General features: G+C 38.8%; 2 protein-coding genes across 4 annotated transcripts in view; one reads left to right on the top strand and one right to left on the bottom strand.

Moving 5' to 3' along the window:
• Positions 1 to 151: 151 nt before the first annotated feature.
• On the bottom strand, positions 152 to 25,542 carry SPA17 (sperm autoantigenic protein 17). Of its 2 annotated transcripts, XM_012001670.1 has the most exons (6): positions 24,865 to 25,163; positions 23,948 to 24,128; positions 17,532 to 17,602; positions 7,275 to 7,361; positions 4,020 to 4,159; positions 152 to 2,287 (listed from the first exon to the last, which is right to left on the bottom strand). In XM_012001670.1, exons 2-6 carry the CDS (start codon positions 24,099 to 24,101, stop codon positions 2,275 to 2,277), a joined length of 465 nt encoding a protein of 154 aa, XP_011857060.1. In that variant the 5' UTR covers positions 24,102 to 24,128; positions 24,865 to 25,163; the 3' UTR covers positions 152 to 2,274. The 2 variants fall into 2 exon arrangements, with proteins under 2 accessions (XP_011857060.1, XP_011857061.1); XM_012001671.1 differs by lacking the exons at positions 152 to 2,287; positions 24,865 to 25,163 and adding an exon at positions 25,383 to 25,542 and having other exon boundaries at positions 3,668 to 4,159.
• SIAE (sialic acid acetylesterase) overlaps positions 23,069 to 27,478 on the top strand; it is a 45,819-nt gene continuing 41,409 nt past the window's right edge. Inside the window, exons 1-3 of one of the 2 annotated variants that reach the window (XM_012001674.1) lie at positions 23,069 to 23,183; positions 23,690 to 23,796; positions 23,964 to 24,108. Coding sequence is in view for 1 of the 2 variants with exons in the window: in XM_012001673.1 (XP_011857063.1) it covers positions 25,649 to 25,715 (67 nt within the window). In the remaining variant the exon portion in view is untranslated. Of the gene's footprint in view, positions 23,184 to 23,689; positions 23,797 to 23,963; positions 24,109 to 25,454; positions 25,716 to 27,478 lie in introns of those variants that run through there. The other variant, XM_012001673.1, reaches the window with a different exon arrangement.

Genomic DNA, 27,478 nt, shown 5'->3' with positions numbered 1-27,478 from the left:
ATTGGTGCCAATTTTTCACTCTTAATAGAATTGGAAACAGAGAGAGATAAAGGGAGGCAAATCTTGAAAGAAATTGTGGGTGCACCACACCTTTTGACATGTGGAGGTGACTATATTCAAATTCATAGGAAGTTCACAAAGTTTTAAAAAGAACTTTATTGACAAAAGTACCAGTGCCAGCTAAAAGAGATTGACATTCTACAAGGTACAAACAGATTATTTGTCTCTAGTTTTCTACAGGCAGAAAGCAGGTTGAAGAACCCATTTATCCACCAAAAAAGGCATATTCTCTAATGTCCTTTGCAAGTGACTAAGGAAGATGAGGGAAAAAGAATGATTCCCTAGAGTGCAGAACCAAGAGCTATGGAAGATAGACTGGAAGGTCATTCTTAGGGAGTAGAAACAGTGTGTAATCATGAAACATAATTCCCTCCAATAGAGGAACCTGACAAGCATTGTCCAATGAGGTTTCCTAATTGCTAGGGACCAGTGGCTGTCACCTGCTTCCATTTCTACCCTTTGTGAATAAGAGTATTTTTTGTGATTATTGTCTCTATTCCATCATTTGTTGTATGTGATAAAAGGATACTTGCTCTTTTAATTCACGGGTCTCTATATCAAGAAGGACTATATTTGGACCTGATGTAGATCATGAGATCCTGGACTTCAAAGATGTGATGGAACTTTTAGGGGTTTTGGGATAGGAGTGGGTCTATTTTTACATGTGGTAAATATATAATTATAATCAAGCAAGCAGATTGTGGTAGATTAAATTACTGGTCCCAATTCTTCACTACCCTGTAGTAGCATTATGCACACATGAGCCTTTGCTATGGCTGCATGGTGAACAGTGTACTTCCTCATCCTCCTCACTTTGGGCTTCATTAGATGACTTTCTTTTGTATATGGGATGTCAGTGGAAGTGATATGAGCAAAAGCTTGAAATACTCTTGCATGCTGGGTTTTCCTGCTTGTCTGCTGTGACCAGCACGAAAAAAGCTTGTCCTGGATAACGTCTTTCAGCAGGGGCTCAGAATAGGACACGTGAAGTAGAGGCACTGTGCTGCAGCTAACCCTTGGGCCCACAGCCTGAAGCAGACCTTCCTCTGTCAACCCGCAAACGCACAGCTTAGAGCTGACCTGAACCTAACCTTGCGGTTGTAGTCCAGCCTAGCTCAGCTACATTACCACTGACCTACAGACCCAGGAGAAAAGATAATTGTCTTAAACCACTGACTTTGGAATGGGTTGTGCAGTAGTAGTGAGATAATCATTGACCAATATAAGTTATTGCAATAATTCGCAAGGCTATCATGGGAACTAGGACCAAGGTGGTAACAATGGAAGTGGTGAGAAGTAGGCAGATTCTGAGTATCTTTTATAGGTACAACCCACAGGTTTTGCTGATAGATGGTATATGGGGTGTGAAAGAAAGTGATGCATTAAAGACGAATTCAAGGTTTTTGGCCTGAGCAAATGGAAGAATGGAGCAGCCATTTTTGAATGGAAGAACTTGGGTGTGGGGGAAGTTTCAGATTTGGGGGCAATATCAGGAGTCATTTTTTATATGTTACTTTTGAGATGCCTACAGACATCCAAATAGGGATGTTATGTAGGCAGCTGAATATAGAAGTTCGCAGGTAGAGGAGAGAAAGGTCTGGGAGTAATCATTAAGAAGATTGGATTTTAAAGCTACGAAACTGCAGGAAATCAAGTGAGTGTAGAAATGGGGTCAAAAGACTGAGCCTAAGGGCACATAGCATTTAGTGGTTGGGGAGTTGAAGAGTTACCAGTAAAGGGAATTGAGAAGGAACAGCCAGAGAGACAAGAGGAAAACCAGATAAGTTCTAATAAAGTGTCATTCATACGTGTTGTTCCCGTAATATCACATCCATTGCTCGCCTTTTCCTTTTCCTCCTTCACTACAAATATCACCACCACTAGATCTGTCTGTCTGTGTGTGTGTGTGTGTGTGTGTATGGAATGCACAGTGTTAGTCACTTTATGTGTGTAACAAGAGAATTTACTGAAAAGGCTAACTCATCTCTTTTTTTTTTCCTGCTATATACTCACTAGGGAAAAAAATACCTTTTTTTCTCTTCTGGTCTCCTCTACAGGTCAGGGAATCTAAGTCTTTGCATAAATTCTGGGTCCTCCCTTGACAATTCTCTAAGCAGGATGGCTCTGTCTGAGAGGGGAAGGTGTTAGAAGCTGGTGCTTTCAGTGGAATGGGAGGGACGATCAGCTGGAATCCTGGAGGAGAACTGATATCTTTTACTCTGTAAGCCTGGAGGAGGGGGGTTAAGGAGGGGAGGAAGCGGGATATTAGAGACTTGTGTTTAGCTAGCATGAAACTCTCTATAGTGGCAGCAAGATTTTGGAAGGAGAAAGGCTGCCTGTATGAGTGGACATTAGAGAATGAATGCCACAACCTTGGAAGCATTGGTGTGAATCAACTGTGTTTGAGTGGCGATCACTTGGGGGAACCTCTGTTGCAGAGTCTGATAAAGGCTCAGTGCCAGGGAAGGGCAGTGAGGCACCTGAAATAAAACTGCTTTGCAGAAAGAGCATGTCTAAGCCTAGGACAAGGATCAAAGTATTTGTAGGAGAGTATTTGTTGTGACAACATATACCTGGTTTTAGAAGCTCCTCAGGACTGAGCCATCCTGGCTTGTTTTTGAGTTTTGGGGAAAGACTGACTTTGTGACTATAAACCAAGAGAGATGTAATCCTGGAACTAAATCATGGGTCATCCACTGTGGTGCAGGCAGGATTGGAACCAGCCAATCGCCTCAGTCTGCTGGACTATGCTACAACATTATGGTAGAAGGCAACAGCATTAACTAAATGGTAAGACTCCACTTTCTACCCTTTGTATTGGGAAGAGAACTGCACCCTTTGGTCTAAGACATGAACTCTCAGTTTCTTCGACAATCAAGGGTGGAGAGGCCTCAGAAAGGAGAGACTGAACTTTCTAAAAATAAGGCGCTGGGGATTTGAATGGTTCATTGAAAACATAAAAGAGATAAAGCCTCTGAGTTTGTGAAACAGGCATTACCATTTGTATACTTAAAAACTTGGGAAGTTTTAACTGAAGAAGTCAGCATGATATGATAGCTTTTGCTTTTTCCAATATGATGTTATTAGTCTTGTTCTGTGTGGTTCTGGAGAGCAAAACAATAAAGAATTGTAAATTGCATGAGTGTAAGAACAAATATTCACTATTAATTCCCAGCACATGAATAGTGCTCAATACATTTTCAATAAATGATTGAATACATGTATGAAAAATGAAAGCCAGTGGGTTAAACTTACAAGGAGGCAGGGTTTCTTTCTTTTTTATTTTTTATTTTTGAGATGGAGTCTTGCTCTGTCACCCAGGCTGGAGTGCAGTGGTGCAATCTCGGTTCACTGCAACCTCCACTTCCCAGGTTCAAGCAATTCTCCTGCCTCAGCCTCCCAAGTAGCTGGGATTACAGGTGTGCACCACCATGCCTGGCAAATTTTTGTATTTTTAGTAGACATGGGGTTTCACCATGTGGGCCAGGCTGAAGGAGGCAGATTTTTGTCCCAGCTTATCTTTCTAAAAATTCCAAAATTAAATAGACTATCATTAAGAAGCAGTGAAATTTTTTATCACTAGGAGTGAAACAGGAGCTAAAGAACATTTTTGGGGGATGTGATAGAGAGGATTTATTCATTTGATAATGGTTAAAACACATAACCTCTGAGATCTCTGTAATCTCAGATGCTTTTGTTCTGTAATTCTAAATCCAAGGGTCTCTATAGATAGGCTTGAGACAAGTGTAAACAAACTCATGATCTCAGAGAAATCTTCAAGTGGCATGTTTCAATGGTATGCTTATTAAACAAATGCTCATGACAGATTTTCACAACAGTAACGAATGTTATTTCACAACATCAAATCTTCCTTCCTCAGGAAAAAATGACATTAACATGAAGGTTGATGGATTTGGATTATTTTTCATGTGTCCTGGAGGTAAAACCAGTGTCCTCACTTGTTTTCCTCTTTTTCCTCATTTTGAAGACTATCTGTTTTCATTTTCTTTACCTCCTCTCTGGCTACGTGTCCCCGGAAGGCAGCTTGGATTTTGACAGCAGCAACCTCTTCTTTTTCCTTATCTTCCTCAGAAGAGTCCTTCATCGAAAGGAGAAAAAGTAAGAGACTCTTTAAACATGCCGTATTTCTGATGCCATAAAAATAATGCAACAAATTTAATCAATTTAGGGATGCAACTATCTGAGAGTTGTTGCTTCCTGAGGGAATTTCATATATTGTCACATTGTATATGTACCAAATAGCAAATGCCAAAATAGCAGACATTTTGTTCGCCTGAGACACAAAAAGGAACTCGGAAGTTTGAACGTCGACATTGTAGAGAGTGAGTTCTTCTTTCTATGAGGACTAGTTCACAAGAGTCTGGAGTATGAAGAATACAGATAGATATTAAAAGACATATCTTTTAATATGTCTCTGCAACGAAAGATCATTGCCAACTTTCTTTCCCCCAAAATAGTGTCTATTTAAGTTTCCTGAGCAATAACATTTTTTGGGGGGTTTGGGGGGACAAGAAAGAATCTTTGAGGCATAGTAAAAATGTTAAGGAGAAAGAATAGTAAATGTTATGTTTCAAAATAATCACAATTATATATAATGAATTAGAATAACTTCTCAATTTCTCAATGATTAGCTAATCATAGTCATACATTTAAAGTGAGGTGCCAAAGAGAAATCTATTTAGTCCAATAATGTCAATTTTAACATGGTTGGTTGAACTATGGCACATACCCTCTTTTAAAAAAAATTGGGTATAAATTTTTAGCTCTAAATTTACAGACAGTAAAATGCATGAATCTTCAGTGTACAATTGAATATATAGCTTTTAATATATCTTTTAAAATTATAGAAATGACATGTATACACTTTAAAAACTCAAATGTCACTGGCAGTGATAATTTTCTCCCTCTATCCAAATCCTGCTCCTGGGAGATACCCATTATTATGAGTTGAGTATCTACATCCTTCCAAAATTTCTCTATATGCAAATATATTCATATGGGTGTATATATATATGCCTTTTTATTTTAAAAATGAGATCATGCTAATCACAGAGTTCTGCAGCTACTTTTTCCATGGACGATATATCTTGCTTCTCTTTTTCTGCATTATTAGTCAGTGTATAACTCTGCTCATTCTTTTTTTATGACATCATTATATTATACTGATGTACTTTTATTTAATATTTACTCAATCTCATATTAATGGACCTTTGGGTTGCTCAAGCCTCCTATCCCCCCATTATAAACAATGAGACAAATCTAGCTCTTAAACTTTTAAATGCAAACAGAATGGTACAAAATTCTTCGAGACGACATCCTAATATAGGCAAACAAATACACTCAAGTTTGAAATCAATGAGATCCCTACTCAAACTCATGAAAACCTGTGTAAGAGCACCTATGAAAGATGTAAGGAAATAAAACTCCCTTCTTGCTTGACTCCCTGTTACATCTTAATGTTAATCTTCCTGTTATATCTTAATGTTATTTCAGTACAACCTAATAGTAAATAAATAAAATCCATTTAGTCCAATAATGTCAGTTTTAACATGGTTGGTTGGACTTTGGCACATACCCTCTTTTAAAAAAAATTGGTTATAAGTTTGTAACTATAAATTTACAGACAGTAAAATGCATGAATCTTCAGAGTACAATTGAATATAATTGAATACAATGGAAATTGAATATAATTGAATATAACAGAAAACAATACAATTGAATAACCTGTACATCTTTTTTTTTTTTTTTTTTTGAGACTGAGTCTCGCTCTGTCGCCCAGGCTGGAGCGCAGTGGCCTGATCTCAGCTCACTGCAAGCTCAGCCTCCCAGGTTTATGCCATTCTCCTGCCTCAGCCTCCTGAGTAGCTGGGACTACAGGTGCCCGCCGCCTCGCCCGGCTAGTTTTTTGTATTTTTTAGTAGAGACGGGGTTTCACCAAGTTAGCCAGGATGGTCTCGATCTCCTGACCTCGTGATCTGCCCGTCTTGGCCTCCCAAAGTGCTGGGATTACAGGCTTGAGCCACCGCGCCCGGCCACCTGTAAATCCTATAAGGAAAAGCAATGCATCACTAGGTAGGAAGTAGGGTATTCCTTGAGGGGATATCCATTCTGGCTGCCAGTTCCTGGGCAACTACCTGGGACCTAAGACGTAAAAAGGAACTCAGAAGTTTGAACTTCGACATTGTAGAGAGTGAGTTCTTCTTTCTTATAAGGCCTAGTCCACAAGAGTCTGGAGTATGAAGAATATAGACAATGGTGTACTGGTAAGTGTTTTAACAACTGGCTCTCCAGAAGAAACAAAACCCTGATTTGCAGTGTTTGCCATGGTCTTAATATTCTCACTGTTGCCGACTTCAAGTTATTAAAGTGACATTACCGAACATAGGCCTTTTGGTATGTCCTTTTTTTTTTTTTTTTTTTTTTTTTTTTGAGGAGTCTTGCACTGTTGCCCAGGCTGGAGTGCAGTGGTGTGACCTTGGCTCACTACAACCTCTGCCTCCTGGGTTCACGTCATTCTCCTGCCTCAGCCTTCCAAGTAGCTGGAACTACAGGCGCCCGCCTCCACAGTCGGCTAATTTTTTTGTATTTTTAGTAGAGATGGGGTTTCACCGTGATCTGCCCGCCTTGGCCTCCCAAAGTGCTAGGATTACAGGCGTGAGCCACCGCACCTGGCCTCTGCTATGTCTTGACTGCTTGGATGTAGCACATCAGGCACAAAGGCATTTTTGTAGAGGGTTATGCATGGAAGACAAATAAGCCACATTGTTGTAAAGCCATTATTTTGGCTGTATGTAATTCCCTGTGATTTTTCCTTTTGTTATCTCTGAACATTTGCTATTGTATAGTGGTGACAGCACCAATTAGTGAAAAATTCCCAAAGTGGAAGATGAATCTGAAGGATCATGACTAGGGCTGTGAGTTCTGTCTGCCCTTCCCCATAGGGAGATTTTTCCATCCATTAACAATCTTGAAAAATAAGATTTAATTTTTAAGGGAAAAATGAGTTTGTGATCATAAGAGGCATGGCTGAAAATGATCTACCAGTTAGTTTATCACTGATGTTAATTATCTGGAAAAGTAAAATCATAATTTTGATAATAAAGATAACAGACATTCATATTTAGAGTTCAATTTTAAATTGGGCAATATCATTCTTTGTAGGAATCCAATAGTATATGAAAAATATTACATACTAAGATAGTGACTGATGTCTCTTCCTCCTTCCCAGATATCTGAGATTCTTCTTGTTTAGGATCACTTTTCTCAGGTGGTTCTTGCTCCTGGACAGGTAGAAGAGAGCCAAATCAGCAATGTTTCCAAAATAACAAAATCTTGTATCACACTGCTTAGAAGTAATGAAATATTACTTTAAATTACTGAGAAATAGGGGGAATTAAATACTACATATTTATCTTTTAATAAGGAAAATACATTGAAACAAGAAGAAATAATAAAAGCTCTTAAGGGAATATATGTAAACAAATATTAAAGACCAAATAATTGGCAAAAATGTTTGATCTATTGCCTTTGGAATGTGTGTACCACTGTTTTATGTTAAAAATAAACCACTGTCCTATACTAAAAGTTGGTAAGATGATGTAATGAATCCTGAACAAAGTATAAAAAAGAGGTTCCAATAGTTTCTAAAATAGGAATAAATGACATTGTCTTCCAGAATGTGACATCAAATTGACTTTTTAGTGACATTTATGGATTAAAACTAGTCAAAGAAGTAACTTTTGCTGTGGAGTTTTGCTTTATGATTTAAATATAAAAGGAGAAACCACCTCTGCCTATTTTGACGTGGCTATTTAAGTCTTCCTCCATTGCTAATTCACACCTATGGAAAGAGCTTCTTTAACCCATAAAACCAAAATTTAAGTATAAGTTAATCAAATAAAGCCTTTAAAATTAAAAAAAGAAACACCCCAAAATTGCTATGTGACGCAAGGATTTTAACATTTTTCAACATTATTCCTTTGATATCGATAAAACATGAATACAATTAAAACATGAGCACAGAGAATCTAGTAAAATGGAAATACACAGAACACACCCATATCTGCAGGCACAAATGGATGGAACTTCACTTTCAAACTCGTGTAATAAGTGACAACTCCTTCTTCAGGAAATTCCCCAAATCTACTGGAGAACACCACCAACACTTGAACTTTGTTAATTCTTTTCAATTCTAATATCTGCTGTGCTTTGTGGCTAATAGTACTACCTCAGTTGTCTAGAGCAGTGTTCTCAAATTTTAATGTACCTACGAATTATTCTGGTGATCTCTTAAAAATGTAACTTCTGATTTGTAGACCTGGAGTGGGGCCCAATACTTTGAATTTCTTCTTTTTCTTTTATATTTGTACACATTTATGGAGTACATGTACAATTTTGTTACATGTGTGGATTGGTGATCAAGTCAGGGCTTTTAGGGTGTCAGTCACCCAAATAATGTACATTTTAGCCTTTAACCAATTTCTCATTATTGTCCCTTCTCCCACCGCTCCTCACTCTTCTGAGTCTCCATTATCTATCATTCCACTGTCTATGCCCATTTAAACACATTTTTTCAGCACCCACTTATGAATGAAAACAAGCACTACATGTCTTTCTGTGCCTGGCTTGTTTCACTTAAGATAATGGCCTCCTGTTTCATCCACGTTGCTAGAAAAGACATGACTTCATTCTTTATTATGGCTGAATCGTATTCCATTGTGTATATATCCCATATTTTCCTTATTCATTCATCCATTGGACAGACACTTAGGTTGATTCCATATTTTTGCTGTTGTGAATGGTGTTGCAAACAACATAAAAATGAAGGTATCTTTTGATGTATTGATTTATTTTCCTTTGGGTAGATATCTAGCACAGAGATTGCTGGACTGAATGGTCATTCTATTTTTAGTTATCTGTGAAATCTCCATACTGCTTTCGTTAGAGGCTGTACTAATTTACATTCCTGACAACAGTGTATAAGAGTTCTCCTTTCTCTGCATCCTTGCCAGTATCTGTTACTGTCTTTTTCATAATAGTCATTCTGAGTGGGGTAAGATAATATCTTATTGTAGTTTTGATTTGTACTTCTCTGATGATTAGTGATTTTGAGCATTTTTAAATATACCTGTTGGACACTGTATGTCTTCTTCTAAAAAAATCTCTATTCATATCCTTTTCCAAGTACTTTTTCCTCCCTTCCTCCCTCCCTCCCTCCCTCCTTTCTTTCTCTCTTTCTCTCTTTCTTTCTTTCTTTCTTTTTGAGACGGGGCCTCACTCTGTTGCCCAGGCTGGAGTGCACTACAGCCTTGGCCTGTGGGCTCAAGTGGTCCTCTCACCTTAGCCTCCCAAGTAGCTGGGGCCTACAGGTGCACACCACCACATCTGGCTAATTTTTTGAAGAGATGGGTTTTGACATGTTGCGCATGCTAATGTCAAGCTCCCGGGCTCAAGCAATCTTCCTGCCTTGCCTCCCAAAGTGCTGGGATTACAGGCATGAACCACCACTCCCAGCCCTTTGCCCACTTTTTAATGGGATTACTTATTTTTTGTTGTTGTTGAATTGTTGGACTCCCTTGTGTATTTTGGATATTAGTCCCTTGTTGGATGAATAGTTTGCAAATATTTTCTCCCATTCAACAGCTTATGTCTTCACTCTGTTGATTATTTCTTTTACTGTGCAGAAGCTTCTTAGTTTAATTAAGTCCCATTTGTCTATTTTTGTTTTCGTTGCCTGTGCTTTTGTGGTCTTAGTCATACATTCTTTGCCTAGACCAATATCCAGAAAAGTTTCCCCTAGGTTTTCTTCTAGTATTTTTATAGTTTTAGGTCTTATGTTTAAGTCTTTAATCCATGATGAATTGATTTTTGTGTACAATGGGGGATAGGGGTCCAGTTTCATTTTTCTACATATGGCTCTCCAATTTTGCCAGCACTATTTATTGAAGAGGATGATATCCTTTCCACAATATATGTTCTTATCAGCTTTGCTAAAGATCAGTTGGCTATATGTACATGGCTTTATTTCTGGCTCCTCTCCTCTATTCCGTTGATCTATGTATCTGTTTTTATACCAGTTCTGTGCTGTTTTGGTTACTATAGCCTTGTATTAGGTTGGTGCAAAAGTAATTGGGTCTTTTCCACTGAAAGTAATAGCAAATATGGCAATTACTTTTGCACCAACCTATAATATCATTTGAAGTCAGGTAATGTGATGTTTCCAGTTTTGTTCTTCCTGTTCAGGATTGCTTTGGCTATTTGGACTCTTTTTTGGTTCCATATGAATTTTAGGATTGTTTTTCCCAATTCTGTGAAAAGTGAGTTGGTACTTTGATAGGGATAGCAATGAATCTGTAGATTGTTTTGAGAAGTATCGTCATTTTAAAGTTATTAATTCTTCTGATCCATGAGCCTGTGATGTTTTTCCATTTGTTTGTGTCATCTTCAATTGGTTTCATCAGTGTTCTGTAGTTTTTCTTGTACAGTTTTTTCACCTCCTTGGTTACATTTACTCCTATGTGTTTTTTAAAGGTATTATAATGGAATTACCTTCTTGATTCCTTTCTCAGTTAGACTGTTATTAGTGTATGGAAATGCTACTGATTTTTGTGCATTGATTTTGTATTCTGTAACTTTATTGAATTCATTTAACAAATCTAAGAGTTTTATTGTGGAGTCTTTAGATTTTTCTAGATATAAGATTATATTGGGATTCAGGCATGGTGGCTCATGTCTGTAATCCCGGCACTTTGGGAGGCCAAGGCAGGATGATCGCTTGAGGCCAGGAGTTTGAGACCTGCCTGAATATAGCAAAAGCCCAAAAGACAAAAACATTACAAAAGACAAAACATTATTCAGTGTGGTGGCACATGTTTGTAGTCCTAGCAAATTGGGAGGCTAAGATGGGAGGATCCCTTGAGCCCAGGAGGCCAAGGCTACAGTGAGCTATAATTACACCATGGCACTCCAGCCTGGATGACAGAATGAGACCCCATCTCCGAATATATATACATATATATATCAGCAAACAGAGATATGTGACTTCCTCTTTTCCAGTATGGATGCTTTTTATTTTTTTCCCTTACCTCATTGCTCTGGCTAGGACTTCCAGTACTATGTTGAATAGGAAGGGTGAAAATGGGCATCCTTGTCTTGTTCCTGTTCTTTGGGGGATTGCTTTCAACTTTTTCCCATTCGGTATAATATTAGCTGTGGGATTTTTGTATATGGCATTTATTGTTTTGAGGTATGTTCCTTCTCTGCCTAGTTTGTTGAGGTTTTTTATCATGAAGGGATGTCGGATTTTATCAAATGCTTTTTCTGCATATGGTTTTTGTCTTTCATTTTGTTGATGTGATGTATCACATTTATTGATTTGCATATGTTGAACCATCCTTGCATCCCTGGTTTAAAACTGATTTTATCATGGTGTATTACCTTTTTGATGTGCTGTTGGATTCTGTTTGCTAGTATTCTGTTGAAGATTTTTGAATCTATGTTCATCAGGAATATTTTTCTGTAGTTTTCTGTTTTTGTTGGGTCCTTGTCTTGTTTTGGTATTAGGGTGATACTGGCTTCATAGAATGAGTTAGGAAGAATCCGTTCTTCTCAATTTTTTGGAATAGTTTAAGGAGGCTTGGTATTAGTTTTCCTTTGTATGCACAACTGGGTAGAATTTGGCTGTGAATCCATCCAGTCCCAGGCTTTTTTTTTGGTGGTGTTGGGGTGGGGGAGATTTTTATTACTGAATCAATCTTGCTACTTGTTATTAGTCTGTTCAGGTTTTCTATTTCTTCCTGGTTCAATCTTGGTAGGTTGTATATTTCCAGGAAATTATCTATTTCCTCTACGTTTTCTAGTTTGTGAGTGTATAACTGTTCATAATGGTCTCTGATGACCATTTGTATTTCTGTGCTATCAGTTGTAATATCTTCTTTTTCATTTCTGATTTTGTTTATTTGGGTCTTCTCTCTTCTTGGTTAGTCTAGCTAGCCATTTATCAATTTTATTTATCTTTTCAATGAACCAAGTTTTTGTTTTGTTAATCCTTTGTATTGTTATTTTAGTCTCTATTTAATTTAGTTTTGCTCTGATCTTTGTTCTCTCTTCTGCTACTGTTTGGTTTGTTCTTGCTTTTCAAGTCGCTTGAGGTTCATCCTTTGATTATTAATTTGTAATCTTTCTGCATTTTTGATGTAGGCATTTATTGCTATCAACTTCTCTCTTAGCACTACTTTTTCTGTATACCATAGGTTTGGATATGTTGTGTTTCCAGTTTTCATTTGTTTCAAACAGTTTTTAAAAATTTCTGTCTTAAGTTTTTTTTTAATCCAATAGACATTCAGAGACATGTTGTTTGATTTCCATGTATTTGTATCATTTCCAAAGTTCCTCTTGGTATTGATTTTTAATTTAATTCTACTGTGGTCTGACAAGATACTTGATATTCTTTTGACTTTTTAAAATTTGTTGAGACTTGTTTTGTGCCCTAACATAATATGGTCAATCTTTGACAATGTTCCATGTGCTGATGAAAAGAATACATATTCTGCAGTTGTTGGGTAGAATGTTCTGTAAATGTCTGTTAGGTCCATTTGCTTAAAGTCAGGTTTCAGTCCAATGCTATTGTATCAATCCATTCTCACAGTGCTATGAAGAAATACCTGAGACTGGGTAATTTATAAAGAAAAGAGGTTTAATTGACTAACAGTTCTGCATGGCTGGGGAGACCTCAGGAAACTTACTATCAAGGCGGAAGGCACCTCTTCAAAGGGTGGCAAGAGAGAGAATGAGAGCAGGGCAAAGAGAGAAAAGCCCCTTATTAAACCACCCCCCAACCCATGATTCCATTACCTCCACAAGATCCCTCCCATGATATATGGGAATTATGAGAACTATAATTCAAGATGAGATTTGGGTGAGGACACAGCCAAAGTATATCATTTGGCCCCTGGCCCCTCCCAAATCTCATGCTCTTACATTTCAAAACAGAATCATGCCTTTCCAACAGTCCCCCAAAGTCTTAACTCATTCCAGCATTAACCCAAAAGTTCAAGTTCAAAGTCTTATTTGAGACAAGGCAAGTTCCTTATGCCTATGAGCTTATAAAATCAAAAGCAAGTTAGTTACTTCCAAGATACAATGGGAGTACAGGCATTGGGTAAATACACCTGCCCCAAATGGGAGAAATTGGCCAAAACAACTGTGCTACAGGCCCCAAGTAGGTCTGAAATCCAACAGGGCAGTCATTAAACCTTAAAGTTCCAAGATGATCTTCTTTGAGTCCATGTCTCATATCCATGGTGTGCTGATGCAAGAGGTGGGCTCCCATGGCCTTGGGAAGCTCCACCCCTGTGGCTTTGCAGGGTAAAGCTCCCTTCTTGGCTGCTTTCATGGGCTGGCATTGAGTGTATGCAGCTTTTCCATGTGCACAGTGCAAGCTGTTTGTGGATCTACCATTCTAGGATCTGGAGGACAGTGGCCCTCTTCTCACAGTTCCACCAGGCAGTGCCCCAATGGGGACTCTGTGTGGGCTCCGACCTCACATTTCCCTTCTGCACTACCCTAGTAGAGGTTCTCCATGGGGGCCCTGAACCTGCTGCAAACTTCTGCCTGGACATCCAGGTGCATCCTCTGCAATCTAGGTGGAGTTTCCCAAACTTCAATTCTTGACTTCTGTGGACCCACAGGCTCAACACCACATGTAAGCCACCAAGGCTTGGAGTTTGCACCCTATGAAGCAATGGCCTGTACTGTACATTGGCCCCTTTGAACCAGGGCTGGAGTTGAAGCAGCTGGGACACAGGGCACCATGTCCCGAGGCTACATAGAGCAGGGGAGCCCTGGGTCTGGGAAACCATTTTTCCCTTCTACACCTCCAGGATTGTGATGGGAGGTTGCTGTGAAGGTCTCTGACATACCCTAGAGACATTTTCCCCATTGTCTTGGTGATTAACATTTAGCTTCTCATTACTTATGCAAATTTCTGCAGCCAGCTTGAATTTCTCCCCAGAAAAATGGGGTTTGCTTTCTGTTGTGTCATCAGGCTGCAAATTTTCCAAACTTTTATGATCTACTTCCTCTTGAATGCTTTGCTGCTTAGAAATTTCTTCCGCCAGATACCGTAAATTATCTCTCTCAAGTTCAAAGTTCCACAGATCTTTAGGGAAGAGGCAAAATGCTGCTAGTCTCTTTGTATAGTAAGAGTGACCTTTACTCTAGTTTTCAACAAGTTCCTCATCTCCATCTTAGACCACCTTAGCCTAGACTTCGTTGTCCATATCACTATCAGCATTTTGGTCAAAGCTATTCAACAAGTCTTTAGGAAGTTCCAAACTTTCCAACATCCTCCTGTCTTCTGAGCCCTCCAAATGGTTCCAACCTCTGCCTGTTACCCAGTTCCAAAGTTACTTCCACATTTTTGGGTATCTTTATAGCAGTGCCTTACTCTCTGTAGTACCAATTTACTGTATTAGGCTGGGAGCAGTGGTTCATGACTGTAATCCCAGTAATTTGGGAAGCAGAGGTGGATGGATCACTTGAGCCCAGGAGTTTGAGACTAGCCTGGCCAACATGGTGAAAATACAAAATACAAAAATTAGCTGGGCGTGGTGGCACGCACCTGTAATTCCAGGTACTCGGGAGGCTGAGGCAGGACAATCACTTGAACCCAGGAGGTGGGGGTTGCAGTGAGCTGAGATTGTGCCACTGCACTCCAGCCTGGGTGACAGAATGAGACTTTGCCTCAAAAAAAAATCACTATATTAGTCTGTTCTTATGCTGCTATGAAGAAATACCTGAGACTGGGTAATTTATTAAGAAAAGAAGTTTAATTGATTCACAGTTCTGCATGGCTGAGGAGGCCTCAGAAAACTTACAATCATGGTGGAAGGCATCTCTTCATAGGGTGGCAGGAGAGAGAATGAGAGCTGAGCAAAGTGGGGAAAAGCCCCTTATTAAACCATCACCCCCCATGATTCAATTACCTCCCACTGCATCCCTCCCACAACATGTGGGGATTATGGGAACTACAATTCAAGATGAGATTTGGGTGGGGACACAGTCAAATGATATCAGTTACTTTGTTTATTTTCTGTCTAGATAATTTGCCTAATGCTTTCAGTGGGGTGTTGAAGCCCCTCACTATTATTGTATTGTAGTCTACCTCTGTCTTTAGACATAGTAATTTTTTTTTAATGAATCTGGTTGTTCCAGTGCTGGGTGTATATATATTTACAATTGTTATATTCTCTTACTGAATTGATCCCTTTATCATTATAAAATAAACTTGTTTGTTGTTGTTTTTTACTGTTTTTGACTTAAAGTCTGTTTTACCTAATATAATTATAGCTATTTCTGCTTGCTTTTGGTTTCTGTTGGCATGGAATATCTTTTTCTACCTCTTTACTTTCAGTCAATATGTTTTTACAGGTAAGGTGAGTTTCTTATTAGCAGCATTTAGTTGAATCATTTTGTTTTTTTTTTAAAGAAATCCATTCAGTCAGTCTATAGCTTTTATGTTGAACATTTAATCCATATATGTTTAAAGTTATTATTGATATGTAGAGTTTTGTTCCTTTTGTCATATTGTTAATTGCTTTCTGGTTATTTTATACATTATTTGTTTCTTTTTCTCTTACTGTTTGTCACTGTGGATTGGTGGAATTCTGTAGTGGTGCTATTTGATTCATTTCTGTTCCTCCTTTGTGTGATCGCTTTAACAGTGAATTTCATACTTTCATGTGTTTTCATGATGCTAAATGCCATCTTTTTGCTTCCAAGTTTAGGATTTCCTCAAAGACTTCTTGTAGGGTCAGCCTCGTACAGACAAATGCCCTCAACATTTGCTTGTTTGGGAAATACTTTATTTCTCCTTCATTTATGAAGGCTAATTTTGCTGGATATAGAATTCTTGGCTGATGGTTGTTTTCTTCCAGCTCTTTGAATTTTCATCCCATTCTCTCCTGGCCTGTCAGCTTTCTGCTGAGAATTATGGTTATTAGTCTGATTGGGTTTCCCTCACAGTTGATGAGATGTTTTTCTCTTGCTGTTTTTAGAATTCACTCTTTGACTTTAGATAGTTTGATTCTAATGTGCTGTGGTGAAAACTTTTTTTTTTTGCATTGTATTTGTTTGGGGAATCACTGCACCTCCTATATCTAGATGCTTAAATCTCTTGCTAAACTTGCGATGCCTTCATCTATTATTGCATTAAACAGGTTTTCTAAGCCTTCTGATCTTTTTGTCCTTGGGGATACCAATAATTCAAATATTCAGCTGATTTATGTTGTCCCAAATGTCTTAAAGGCTTTGTTTATTCTTTTTTATTTTTGTCTTACTGGATTGTTTCAGACATGTAATCAAGTTCTAAAAATTTTTTGTTCTACCTAGTCTAGTCTATTATTAAAGCTTTTGAATGTATTTTATATTTCCTTCAATAAATTCTTCAATTCCAGAACTTATGTTAGGGTTTTTTAAAAAATAAAAATCTATCCCCTTGTAAAATTTTTCATTCATATCCTGAATTGTTTCACGGAGTTCTTTGTATTGGTTTTCAGATTTATCTTGCACCTCACTGACCATATTTAAAAATCAGTATTTTGACTTCCTTATCTGAGACTTTAAGAATTTCATTCCAGTTACGATCTATTGCTGGAGAATTGTTGTGTTCATTCTGGGGTGTCATATTTCCTTGTTTTTCATGTTTCCTGTGAGACTCTGAATTTCTATCAAGTTTCCAGTTGATGCCAATAATGCTGATATCACACAGCCTTTCTCAACCAGCATTCATTATCTGAACTATGGAACACAGAGAATATTTTGAGTGGCTCTTTTCTCAATTCTCCCAAGGATGGTACCTAACCAGAACCATTCTAGATACAAAGCAGGACACCGATTCCTTACATGCAATTAGTGCCTTTGGTTTAGGCCTTAATTTTTTTGAGGAAACTTGGTTGAGAAAGCTGTCTTTGTAAAGCTGCTGAAGAGAAAGATAGGCTCAGACTCTGAAAAAACTATACCATTACCATCTTTAATTCTAACCAGTCTATTGTATCAATGATATAATATCAATGATAATGAAATAATTGGACTAATAGTGTTTTTGTCTATGAAATATCATCTATTAATTCAGTAATTATTTGTGGAGTACCTGCTATTTAGCACTGTGATGCTGAAAACATTTGAAGAATAAATGATGAAATAATTATTCATAACTTTTAAGCAACTTCTTCCTGGTGTTCATTGTTAAACTTAAGTGAAATATCTGTACATGACTCAGATACTTTAGAAAAATATTCTCATCAAAAAATCCCAGCACAATTAAAAAGATTTAATAAGCTATTTGTGATGCCTCCTCACATAATTCTCACAATTCTGGGGATAGCCTAATAATCACTAGCTGTTGACAGAGAGAAGAAATAGCCAAATCCAATAGCTTCAAAGGACCATACCTCGAATGCATGATTGTTATAGAAGCGGTCTTCTACCTTACTCCCCCATTCTGCTGGATCAAAGTTGGTTTCTAAATAATAAAAATATAGTAACTTCAGATTTACTTGAATTCATTAAGGTAAATGTAGAATAGTAACACAAATATAAGTTTCTCGTTTCAAATTATAGGTTCTTTACTGACAGTCCAAAATCTTATTGACATTGTACATAGCCTAGCACTGCAGACATTACCCGTGATTATTAAATATATAATAACCAACTGAACATTGGATGAGCCTTTGGGGATATTTAGAAAAGCACTAAAAACATAATTTCTGCCTTCATAGAATTTATAATAAAAAGGGAAAAAGAACAAATGCCAGTACTTAAATATAAATGTAGACACTTAGAACATGTATTAGTAAACACAGAAAAATGTATAAAACTAAATGCTAAGTTGTCAGAAAGTTTGGAAAAGTGAAGGATGGGAGAAATTTTTTTTAATGAAGTATATTATGTAGACAGTTGACATAGACAAGGAGAGGTATTTATTTTTAAATAATTTTTTCTTTAACTTTATGTTATGAAAAATTTCAAAGCTAAAAAGTAGATAAGATAACAAACTCCCATAAGCATATTGTCTAGATTCAATGATCAACCCATGATTTATTTTATCTATAACCTTTTCTTCTAATTATTTTTCTGCACTTTCTTCTGATTATTTTTAACCCAACCCCTCCCTTGCATCCTGTTATTTTATCTACAATTATTTATTTCACAATGTATCTCAATATATACTCTCTTAAAATATAACCACAACACCATTATCATACTTCAAAATACTAAAAATATTAACAATACCCTAATATCCTCAACTATTCAGTCAACTATCCAAATTTCTTCCATTGTCTGTTTATTTGTTGGTTCAAATCAGGACCCCGAAAATGGGCATGCACAACCCTTTGTATGTCTTTTAAATTTCTTTTAAAGGAAGATCCCCCAGTCCCTATTCTTTCCTTGCAATTTATTTGTTGATGAAATTAGGTCATTTTCTCTTTGGAGTTTTTCACAGTTCAGATGTTTCTGATTATCCCCATGGTGGCTTTTAACAAGTTCTTCTGCCTTTGAATTTCCTGTAGACTGGCAGCTAGATGTATAGATTTGATCTGATTCAGGTTTGATGGTTTGATTTTTTTTCTGCAAGTATACTTGATTGGTAGTGCTGTGTAATTCTGTCATAAAATTTATAATGTCTGGTTACTCTTTTTATAATTTTTATCGGCCCCCTGATGATCTTTGCTTAGATCATTTCTTTAGGGGATGTGAAATGGTAATGCTCTAATTTGATCAATACTTTTTTATTTTCTGGAGTACTCATTAAAGAAAACTTTTTCTCATCAACTGTTTGGTTACTCTGAAGAATAGTTCTTACAGAAAGGAAAGGTTAAAGGTTTAGTTCTTTCCTTTTATTTATCAGTTTTCAGAATAATCAGTTGGATTCCTAGGATCCTCTCAAGATGACCAATGAGTTTTTTCTTTAACCATCACAAATTCATGATTCATTTCAATCCAATGCACATATTATTCTTATTGATGCTCTAATGATTAAACATTTGTCCAGTGGTAGCTTATTCAGGTGCTCAAATGTTCCTGAGTCCTTTGGAAACACCTCTAGCAACCTTTGATAGCTTCCTTGTTTTCTGGTATGGGAAGACGTTCAGCCTAATCTTGTATATTTCCTGCCAAGTTCATGAAATTAGCTTGTTCTCCAAGAAACCCTCATTCCTAGGAATGGTATTTAGAGATGACAACCTAGAAGCTGGGTGCTCACTGGTACTAGGTGGGTCATTCTTTTGAGGCCTTTAATGTACAGAGCTAGAAAATACTTCTTTCATTTTTTAAAGAGAAAACATGAGGTTACACTGATATTTTTCAACTCAAATTTAAGATTACAGGATTTTATTAACCTCTTTCATCTTCATAATTGTATGTTATTTTTCCTACACCAAAAATCTTATTCCTAATAACACTAGCTTAGTTCCTTACTTGCTTTGTTCTACAATACATAAATTCAATATATAATTTCAGAATAACCATACCATAATATGATTAACAATGATTACTGAAAGCAGCTTAAGGGTTTTTTTTGTTGTTGTTCATTTTGTTTTTAGGATATATGCACTAGGCATGTACAGTCAAATTGCTCCATTTTAATATCACTTGAAATAATTCCTTTCTGTGTGGTTATGTCACCCGATCTATACTAGTTAGGCTCATATGTTTCACTTTGCTTTTACATTTTAGAAACTGCTTTTCTTGGCCGGGTGTGGTGGCTCACGACTGTAATCCTAGCACTTTAGGAGGCCGAGGGGGGTGGATCACGAGGTCAGGAGATCGAGACCATCCTGTCTAACATGCTGAAAACCCGTAACATGCTGAAAACCCGTCTCTACTAAAAATACAAAAAAAAAAAAAAAAAAAAAAAAATTAGCTGGGCATGGTGACAGGTGCCTGTAGTCCCAGCTACTCGGGAGGCTGAGGCAGGAGAATGGCGTGAATCCAGGAGGCGGAGCTTGCAGTGAGCCGAGATCGGGCCATTGCACTCCAGCCTGGGCGACAGAGGGAGACTCCGTCTCAAAATAAATAAAAATTAAAAACTACTTTTTTTTTTTTTCAATTTTTATTTTGAGACGGAGTCTTGCTCTGTCGCCAAGCTGGAGTGCAGTGGTGCGATCTCGGCCCACTGGAACCTCTGCCTCCCGGGTTCAAGCCATTCCCCTGCCTCAGCCTCCCGAGTAGCTTAACAATTTTAAATTTAAAATTATAACTATGTAAACTTTTATGATTCCAAAATCAAGATATTTTCTATAATGTTCTCTCTAATCTACCCTGTTCACTTTCTCCTAAAGGTAAATGTTAAGTTTTTAAAGATTTACTTTTCCATTTAAAAATAAAAACAAAGCTGGGCATGGTGCTTCATGCCTGTAATCCCAGCACTTTAGGAGGCGGAGGCTGGCAGATGCTTGAGCTCAGGAGTTCAAGACCAGCCTGGGCAACATGGCAAAACCCTGTCTCTACCAAAAAAAAAAACAACCAAAAACCAAAAACCAAAAAACAAAAAACAAAAATTAGCCCAGCGCGTCTGTGCATGCCTGTAGTTCCAGCTACTTGGGAGGCTGAAGTGGGACGACTGCTTGAGCCTGGGAGGTTGCAGTGGAGCCACGATCCACAATTATACCACTGCACTCCAGCCTGGGCGACAGAGCCAGAGCCAAACCCTGTGGCAAATACACACACACACACACACACACACACACACACAGAGATATATATTCATATCAATCTCTTTTGTTAAATGATAGCACACTGGCCAGGTGTTGTTTCTCACAGCTGTTATGCCAGCACTTTGGGAGGCTGAGGCAGGAGGGTCATCACTTGAGCCCAGCAGTTTGAGGCCAGCCTGGACAACATTGTGAGACCCCCCGTTTGTATTAAAAAAATGGTAGCACACTAAGCACACTTTTCTCCATCTTGCTGTTTTCACTGAATATATCCTGAAAATCACTCTACAGTATCATCCATAGTATTATCGAGAGGTCTTTCTCATTTTTGAAAACAGCTATATATATAACTCAGTTGTGTAGATGTATTATAGTTTGTTCACTCAACCTCCTATGGATATTTGGGTTGTTTCTACAAAGGATGATGCACTGAAAAGTGTAGAAGTGGCACTTCTGGGTCAAAGGTTAAATACATATATAATTTTGGTAGGTATTGCTAAGTTCCCCTCCTGGAAGTTATGGCATTTTGCTTATCTACCAGCAATGCATATAAATGCATCTTATCCCACAGCCTACAGAGTACGTTGGCTCTTTGCCAATGTAATGGAGGGGTTGTTATTGGTAGCTCAGTGTAGTTTTGATTTGGACTTCTGTTACTATGGATGTTTGAATATCTTTTCATAAGTGCCATTTATGTTCATTTTTGTGTGAATTGTTTGCTCATATCTCTTGCCAATATTTTCTATTGGGTTCTATAAGCCTATAACATACTGTTTTTACAAACTATTTATTTATTAGGGCTATTAACCCATTGGGATGTAAATTGCAAATATTTTTTGTCTTTTGTAGTTTTGTTTTCCTCACAGTGCTTTTTCTCATGTAAAAGTTTACTTTTATGTTGTCAATTTATAACAATCTTTTCTCTAATTGCTTCCGAATTTTTGAAGCAATTAAAGCAATTTAGCTAGCAAAATTTTTTCTTCTCTTATAGAGAAATTCATCCATGTTTTCTTCTAGTATCTGTATGGTTTCTTTTAAAAAACATTTATATACTCGACTAATTTGGAATTTGTCCTTGTATATGATATAAGAAATTGATCCAATTTTATCTTTTTCCTTCTTTATCTTAAAATAATAAAAAGTCCACCTTTTTCCTAGTGACCTGAAATACCATTTAAATCATATACTAACATGTTTCCTGTCACAAAAACAAAAATTAAGAGTAGTAACCACCTATGATGAATGCTGGCAAGGGAATTCTTGCATTGTGTGGGAGACTGAGCCAGAAGTCCATAGTGATTATTTTTTTTTCCTTTTTGAAGAGACTGAATTCTGATACTTACATCTTCTGGATAATTTGCCTTTGGTTGACATGGGTGGAATTGGGTGTGGTGCTTACAATTTTTTCAAATGGTTTTACTCATTGTTTATTAGAGAGCTAGTGTCCTGAGACCATTAATCTGAATCATTATTTGCTTTAATTATTGTGATCCAGTAACAATGACGCAAATGTTTTTATAATGGAATGTTTCTGAGTTCTAAAATTAAATAAATGACTAAAGACTTTTACTGCATGAATTTGTAGTTAATCTTATAATAAAATTAATGTTCATTACAATTCACCTCTTTTCCCAAATAATTTTTTCCCCTTCCAACTTTTATTTTAGGTTCAAGGGACACATGTGCAGATTTGTTACATGGTTAAATTCTGTGTTAAGGGGCTTTGGTGTAGAGACAATTTTGTCACCAAGGTAATCAGCATAATGCCTGATAGGTAGCTTTTCAATCCTCACTCTCCTCCTACCTCTGCCCTCAGATAGGCCCCCAAGTCTATTGCCAAATGATTTCTCTTAATAACTTTCCTCTTCTACATATAGTTTATCAAATGTGCTCAGTGGAAAATATTTAAAGTTTCAGATTGTGCAACAAATATTCCCACTGACCGGATATGGAAAAGACCAGCAACATTCAGGAAATTGGCAGAGATTTTGAGCTCTGTGAGGGCAGGGCATAAAAAGCAAGGGGTGGAGCTATGCAGTGTGTATGGGAGTTGTTTTAATTCCACCCTTGTGCCAGGTTTTCTTCCACTATAAAATGATTACAATTGAATGTTTGTTTGCTTGTGCCTGTTTCTAGTCACCTTTACCACTCCGTTGGAATACTGTAATAAAAAGTAATGATGACAAGAATTTACACAAAATGGATATTCTAATCAAGAATGGCTTTCCGGGGGTTGGGGCGGGGGTCACAGGAGTGGGGAAGGGGACTCACTGTGTTGCCCAGGATGGAGTGCAGTGGCTATTCACAGGTTTACTCATAGCTCACTACTGTCTTGAATCCCTGGGCTCAAGTGATCCTCTTGCTTCAGCCCCTGAGTAGCTGGTACTAAAGGTGCGCACCACCATGCCTGGCTAAGGATAGGTTTTTAGTACCAAACTGGTAAAGTCCTGACAGTCATAAACCTTCAAGGTTGGGGATTTATAAATTTTATTATGGGAGTGAAGGAATTTTGCTTTGGCTTTCAACCAAAGAGTTATTGTTAGTGGGGATCTGGGTCTCTGTGCAGGATGGAATTTAGCATAAAGAATATAAATTACGTTTCCAAGCTGGTAGTTCGCCTTTCAAAGCAGGTTGTCTGTGCCGTTATTGCAGAACAGTTTCATATACCCCAGTGAATATCAGTTTATTTAAGGAGTGCAGAATTCTTTTTGCAGCACTTATAATACTTACAAATGGAAGGAATCAAAATTGAAAGGAAACTACAGATACTCATTTCAGGAATAATAGTCAGCTGCCAGGGATGCACAAGAACAGTGTGCTGGAACGTGACGAGGGTAGACTATATGATCCTTTTTTCCCCCACTGATTTCTCCCAAGAAATGTATGTTCTTTTGCAGTTACCGTCCACACTGCATGCCCATGAGAAATACAATGAAGATGGTCTGAATAATGAACTGGTAATCTTCGATAATACGAAACGAATTTAAGAAAACATATCAAAGAGGTACATACTGTTTCAAAGAGCAAGAACTGTTAACGGAAACTCCCTGCCTCATAAAGGCTTTCTGCAGAATGGAGATGGTCTTAAGCAAGTTTTACTATAAACAAATGCTTAGTTTCTTATTTTAAAAAATGACTAATTTTAGAAAGCTTACTCTCTCTTCTCTCTAGAAGGCTCTCAAAATAGGCTGCTGCAAAAGCTGGTATATTGTCCGGTTGCTCTCTCAGAATCTCGCGTGTCAGCCCTTCAAGAAGATTCCCAAATCCTTGTGGAATTCGGTAGTGGGTGTTGGAGAATGGAATCGACATCTTCTTGGTAAGAACTGCCTATGGAACCTAAAGATTCATTAAAGAATACTGTCTTTAAATTTATCTGATTTTACTTTTATAATCACAACTATGCCAACAAATTATTTCTGAGACCCACATTTTTTAAACTTGAATTCTTTTTTCTCTAACACAACCCAAGTCCATCTATTTCTTCCAAAGGGTTTTGAAATCTCCATTATGGATTAGAAAAATACAAATACAGACCCATTCACTAGGCCAAATCATTTTTTTTAAACCCTACAAAAAACCCATAATTTTCAATATGACTTTTTCTCTTTACCCGTTGTATTCTCAAAAGGTAAGGGTAATTTTTGCTATCACACAGGAATTTAGAGAGAATGATTGTTAAAAACTTAAATTGAATTCATTATCAATTGCTGAGAAGGCCCTCTTTGAGGTCTATTTTTTTTTTAAAGAGTAGAAATTAGTCCTAGTTCTAGAAATTAATTTGTTGAATGAATTAACCTTTCCCTTTGCTGCCACTTCTGAAGCATGGCCCACAATGCTTCGAACACCTTTGTACTGTGGAATGGGGTTGTGCCTGCGTGTGTGTGAGGGAGGGGAGGGATGGGATGGGATGGGGCTGTGTGCCATGATTTTGAAATCCCAGCCTCTAAAGTTTTAGAATTCTTATATTTTCCGGTTTCTTCTTGACTAGGCTGTCTCTTTCTGTCTTGCAATACAAGGGCCAGATTAAGAGTAGCTGCTAAGCAGTGGGCTGAGCTGCTGAGTATGAAAAGACCTGGCCTGCTAACGTGAGAGGGTGCGTCAATGCGGAATAGAGGTGGAAGCCGTGGTAGGGGTGCAGGTTGGGAGAACTAGGCGGTTTGATGAGACTATGGAGGGTTCTCGTTTCATCGCTTTTTTCTTTTTTTCCTTTGAGACGGTGTCTCTGGCCTGGAACTCCTGGGCTCCAGCGATGCTCCCGCCTCAGCCTCCCGAGCAGTTGGGATTACAGGAGCGCGCCACCACGCCTGACTCCTCTCTTTTGCTTTTTCTGAGGGAGCAGTAGATAGAGGTATCGAACCATTCTAGGGTGGTGAAAAGGGCTGGCGAGATTCTGAACCAATGTGGGCAGAGGAGGGCGGGCAGGGGGGCAGACGTTGAGGACCTGGGATTTCAGATTCGTGCAGAATGGGCTGCCTCGGCTCCAAACGGCCCAGGGCTCCGAGGATGTGTCTGGGATGCAGAGAGAGTACAAGAGACGAAGGGAAAAGGCTAGGTCTCGGTGTCGGAGAGGAAGTGGGGAAGCGGCCTCACCTCCTTTCTCTCCAAGCAGGTGCCGCCGGTTCCGGTTGTTTTTCTCGTTGCTGGGTAACCGTTTTTTACTTAAAAAAAAAAAAAAACAAAACTACGGCGGCCGAGAAGGGGAGCGCACGGCCCAGTCCTGAGGTCGCGGGAGGCTCCGAGGACTGCAAAAGGGTGGAGCCGGCCTCACCTCCGCCCAGGCCCCTCCCCTACCCAGGCCCCGCCCCCGCCGGGAGCCCACCTTCCCAGTCCCGAGCGGCGGGCGGATCCTTGCAAGCATGGTGGCGCCGGGGCTTGTACTCGGGCTGGTGCTGCCATTAATCCTGTGGGCCGACCGAAGTGCAGGTGAGGCGGCCCGGCTCGGCCGGACCCCTGCCCCTCAGCCTGTGCGGGCTCCGAGACCCCGTGTCCCCTGGGGGACACGGATCCGCGCCCCTTTCTCAAGGTCGACGAAGGAACCTAGCTAGGCTAGGTGTTCGCGTCTCCGACCTAGGCCCGGTCTGCAGGGGTCTGCTGGGTTTGGACCCCGGCCTCTCCACTTTCTCCACCCCCACTCACCATTCCTAACAGGCAGCCTGTGCGCAGGAAGAAAGTGCGGTTTGTCTCAGTGGGGAGGCCCAAATGTGCCCAGAAAGAGGCTTTCGGGGTCCTGGAGTAACTGCAGGGGAGCTCGGAGGAAAGGAGGGGAAGCTAGTTAGATAATATTTGGAAACAGGTGACTGAATCTTCCAAAACATTTCAGCGCTACCCCCTCAGTGGTGCCCTTGGGGAGGGTTTGCTTCAGGCGGGGTTCCTTAGGGGAATTAAATTTTACTCGTTTAAGTGGTTATTAGGGCTAAGAAATACAACCCCCTCACTAGCTCAGACTATTTAAGGCTCAGTTTTGATTTCTGGTGCAGCTTACAGATATTGGTGGTGAGATAATGTAAGTGGCATAAGGGAGGCTGCTGGCTCGCTTTGGCTGTTGTGCAGGTCAGATCTTGATCTTGCCATTCGAATACCCTAGGCTGGATACTGGGTCACAGTATGGAGAAAGCAGAAGGTACAATCTGTCTGATAATGCAAACTAAAGTGATAATAATGTTGGATTTCTTCCTTTCTTTTTAAAAACTCTCAAAGCGTGGACCCCAGCGATTCCTGTTAAGAAATGAAAGTTTGGGCAGGAGAACAGCGTGCAGAAAAATGAACGCTGCTCTACCTGACAGCCGGAAAAGTACCTAGATTCAGACAAACTGCAGGCCATAAATGATTGTTTAGAGTCTAACAAAAGTGCAAAATGCTAGCACTCTGTATGCCATTTCCTGACTCTTATCTCTACTCAGTGACCTTTGAGATCCATCTTATGAGGTAGGGAGAAGATATTTTATTAGATTTTCAGTTAAAGGCTGTTTATTTTAGTGTCAGTATTTTATCCTCCTTTGGGTCGTATTGTTACATCACCTTCATTAACATTGATCACATTTTTCATTCATTAGTACTCTACTTGGTTGCATATTCTGACATTTTTCCTTTAAATCATTCTCCCTGTGCCCATGTTTACCATGTAATACTTGAGATGTACAAAATTATATGTAGCAATAACACAATAAAATGAACACCCATGAGAGCAGCACCCAACTTAGAACTAGAACACTGCCAGTCTATTGAGCCTGGCATTGTGCTCCTTGTCAGTGCCTCCGGAACTCCTCACCAGAGGCAACCACTGTCCTAATTGTGTTATTCCACTTTTAATGATGGTCTTTTCCCCATAACACTCATTCCTGTTTTTCTACTCCAGCCCCAAATGAAGGAAAAAACTGAAGACCTAAAAAATCCAAATGTTGGCTCACACCTTTAATCCCAGCACTTTGGGAGGCTGAGGTGGGCAGATCACTTAGAGTCGGAAGTTCAAGACCAGCCTGGCCAACATGGCGAAACCCCATCCCTACTAAAAATACAGAAAAATTGGCTAGGAATGGTGGCTCACACCTGTAATCCCAGCACTTTGGGAGGCCAAAGCAGGCGGATCATGAGGTCAGGAGTTCGAGACCAGCCTGGCCAACATGGTGAAACCCCATCTCTACTAAAGATACAAAAAAAAAAAATTAACCATGTGTGGTGGCACATGC

Source organism: Mandrillus leucophaeus, unplaced genomic scaffold, assembly GCF_000951045.1.
Source record: "Mandrillus leucophaeus isolate KB7577 unplaced genomic scaffold, Mleu.le_1.0 Scaffold669, whole genome shotgun sequence".
In the NCBI taxonomy this organism is placed as follows: Eukaryota; Metazoa; Chordata; class Mammalia; order Primates; family Cercopithecidae; genus Mandrillus; species Mandrillus leucophaeus.
The sequence above is the reverse complement of the archived record's forward strand: the minus strand, read 5'-3'. Positions and strand labels throughout refer to the sequence as shown.

Excerpts from the sequence above, each read along its gene's own strand:
- SPA17 (XM_012001670.1), bottom strand. The coding sequence starts at position 24,101 with ATGTCGATTCCATTCTCCAACACCCACTACCGAATTCCACAAGGATTT. Across the intron at positions 7,362-17,531 it reads ATAACAATCATGCATTCGAG|GAGCAAGAACCACCTGAGAA; the intron begins GTATGGTCCTTT and ends CTACCTGTCCAG. Across the intron at positions 4,160-7,274 it reads AGACATCAGTCACTATCTTA|GACTCTTCTGAGGAAGATAA; the intron begins GTATGTAATATT and ends CTTTCGATGAAG.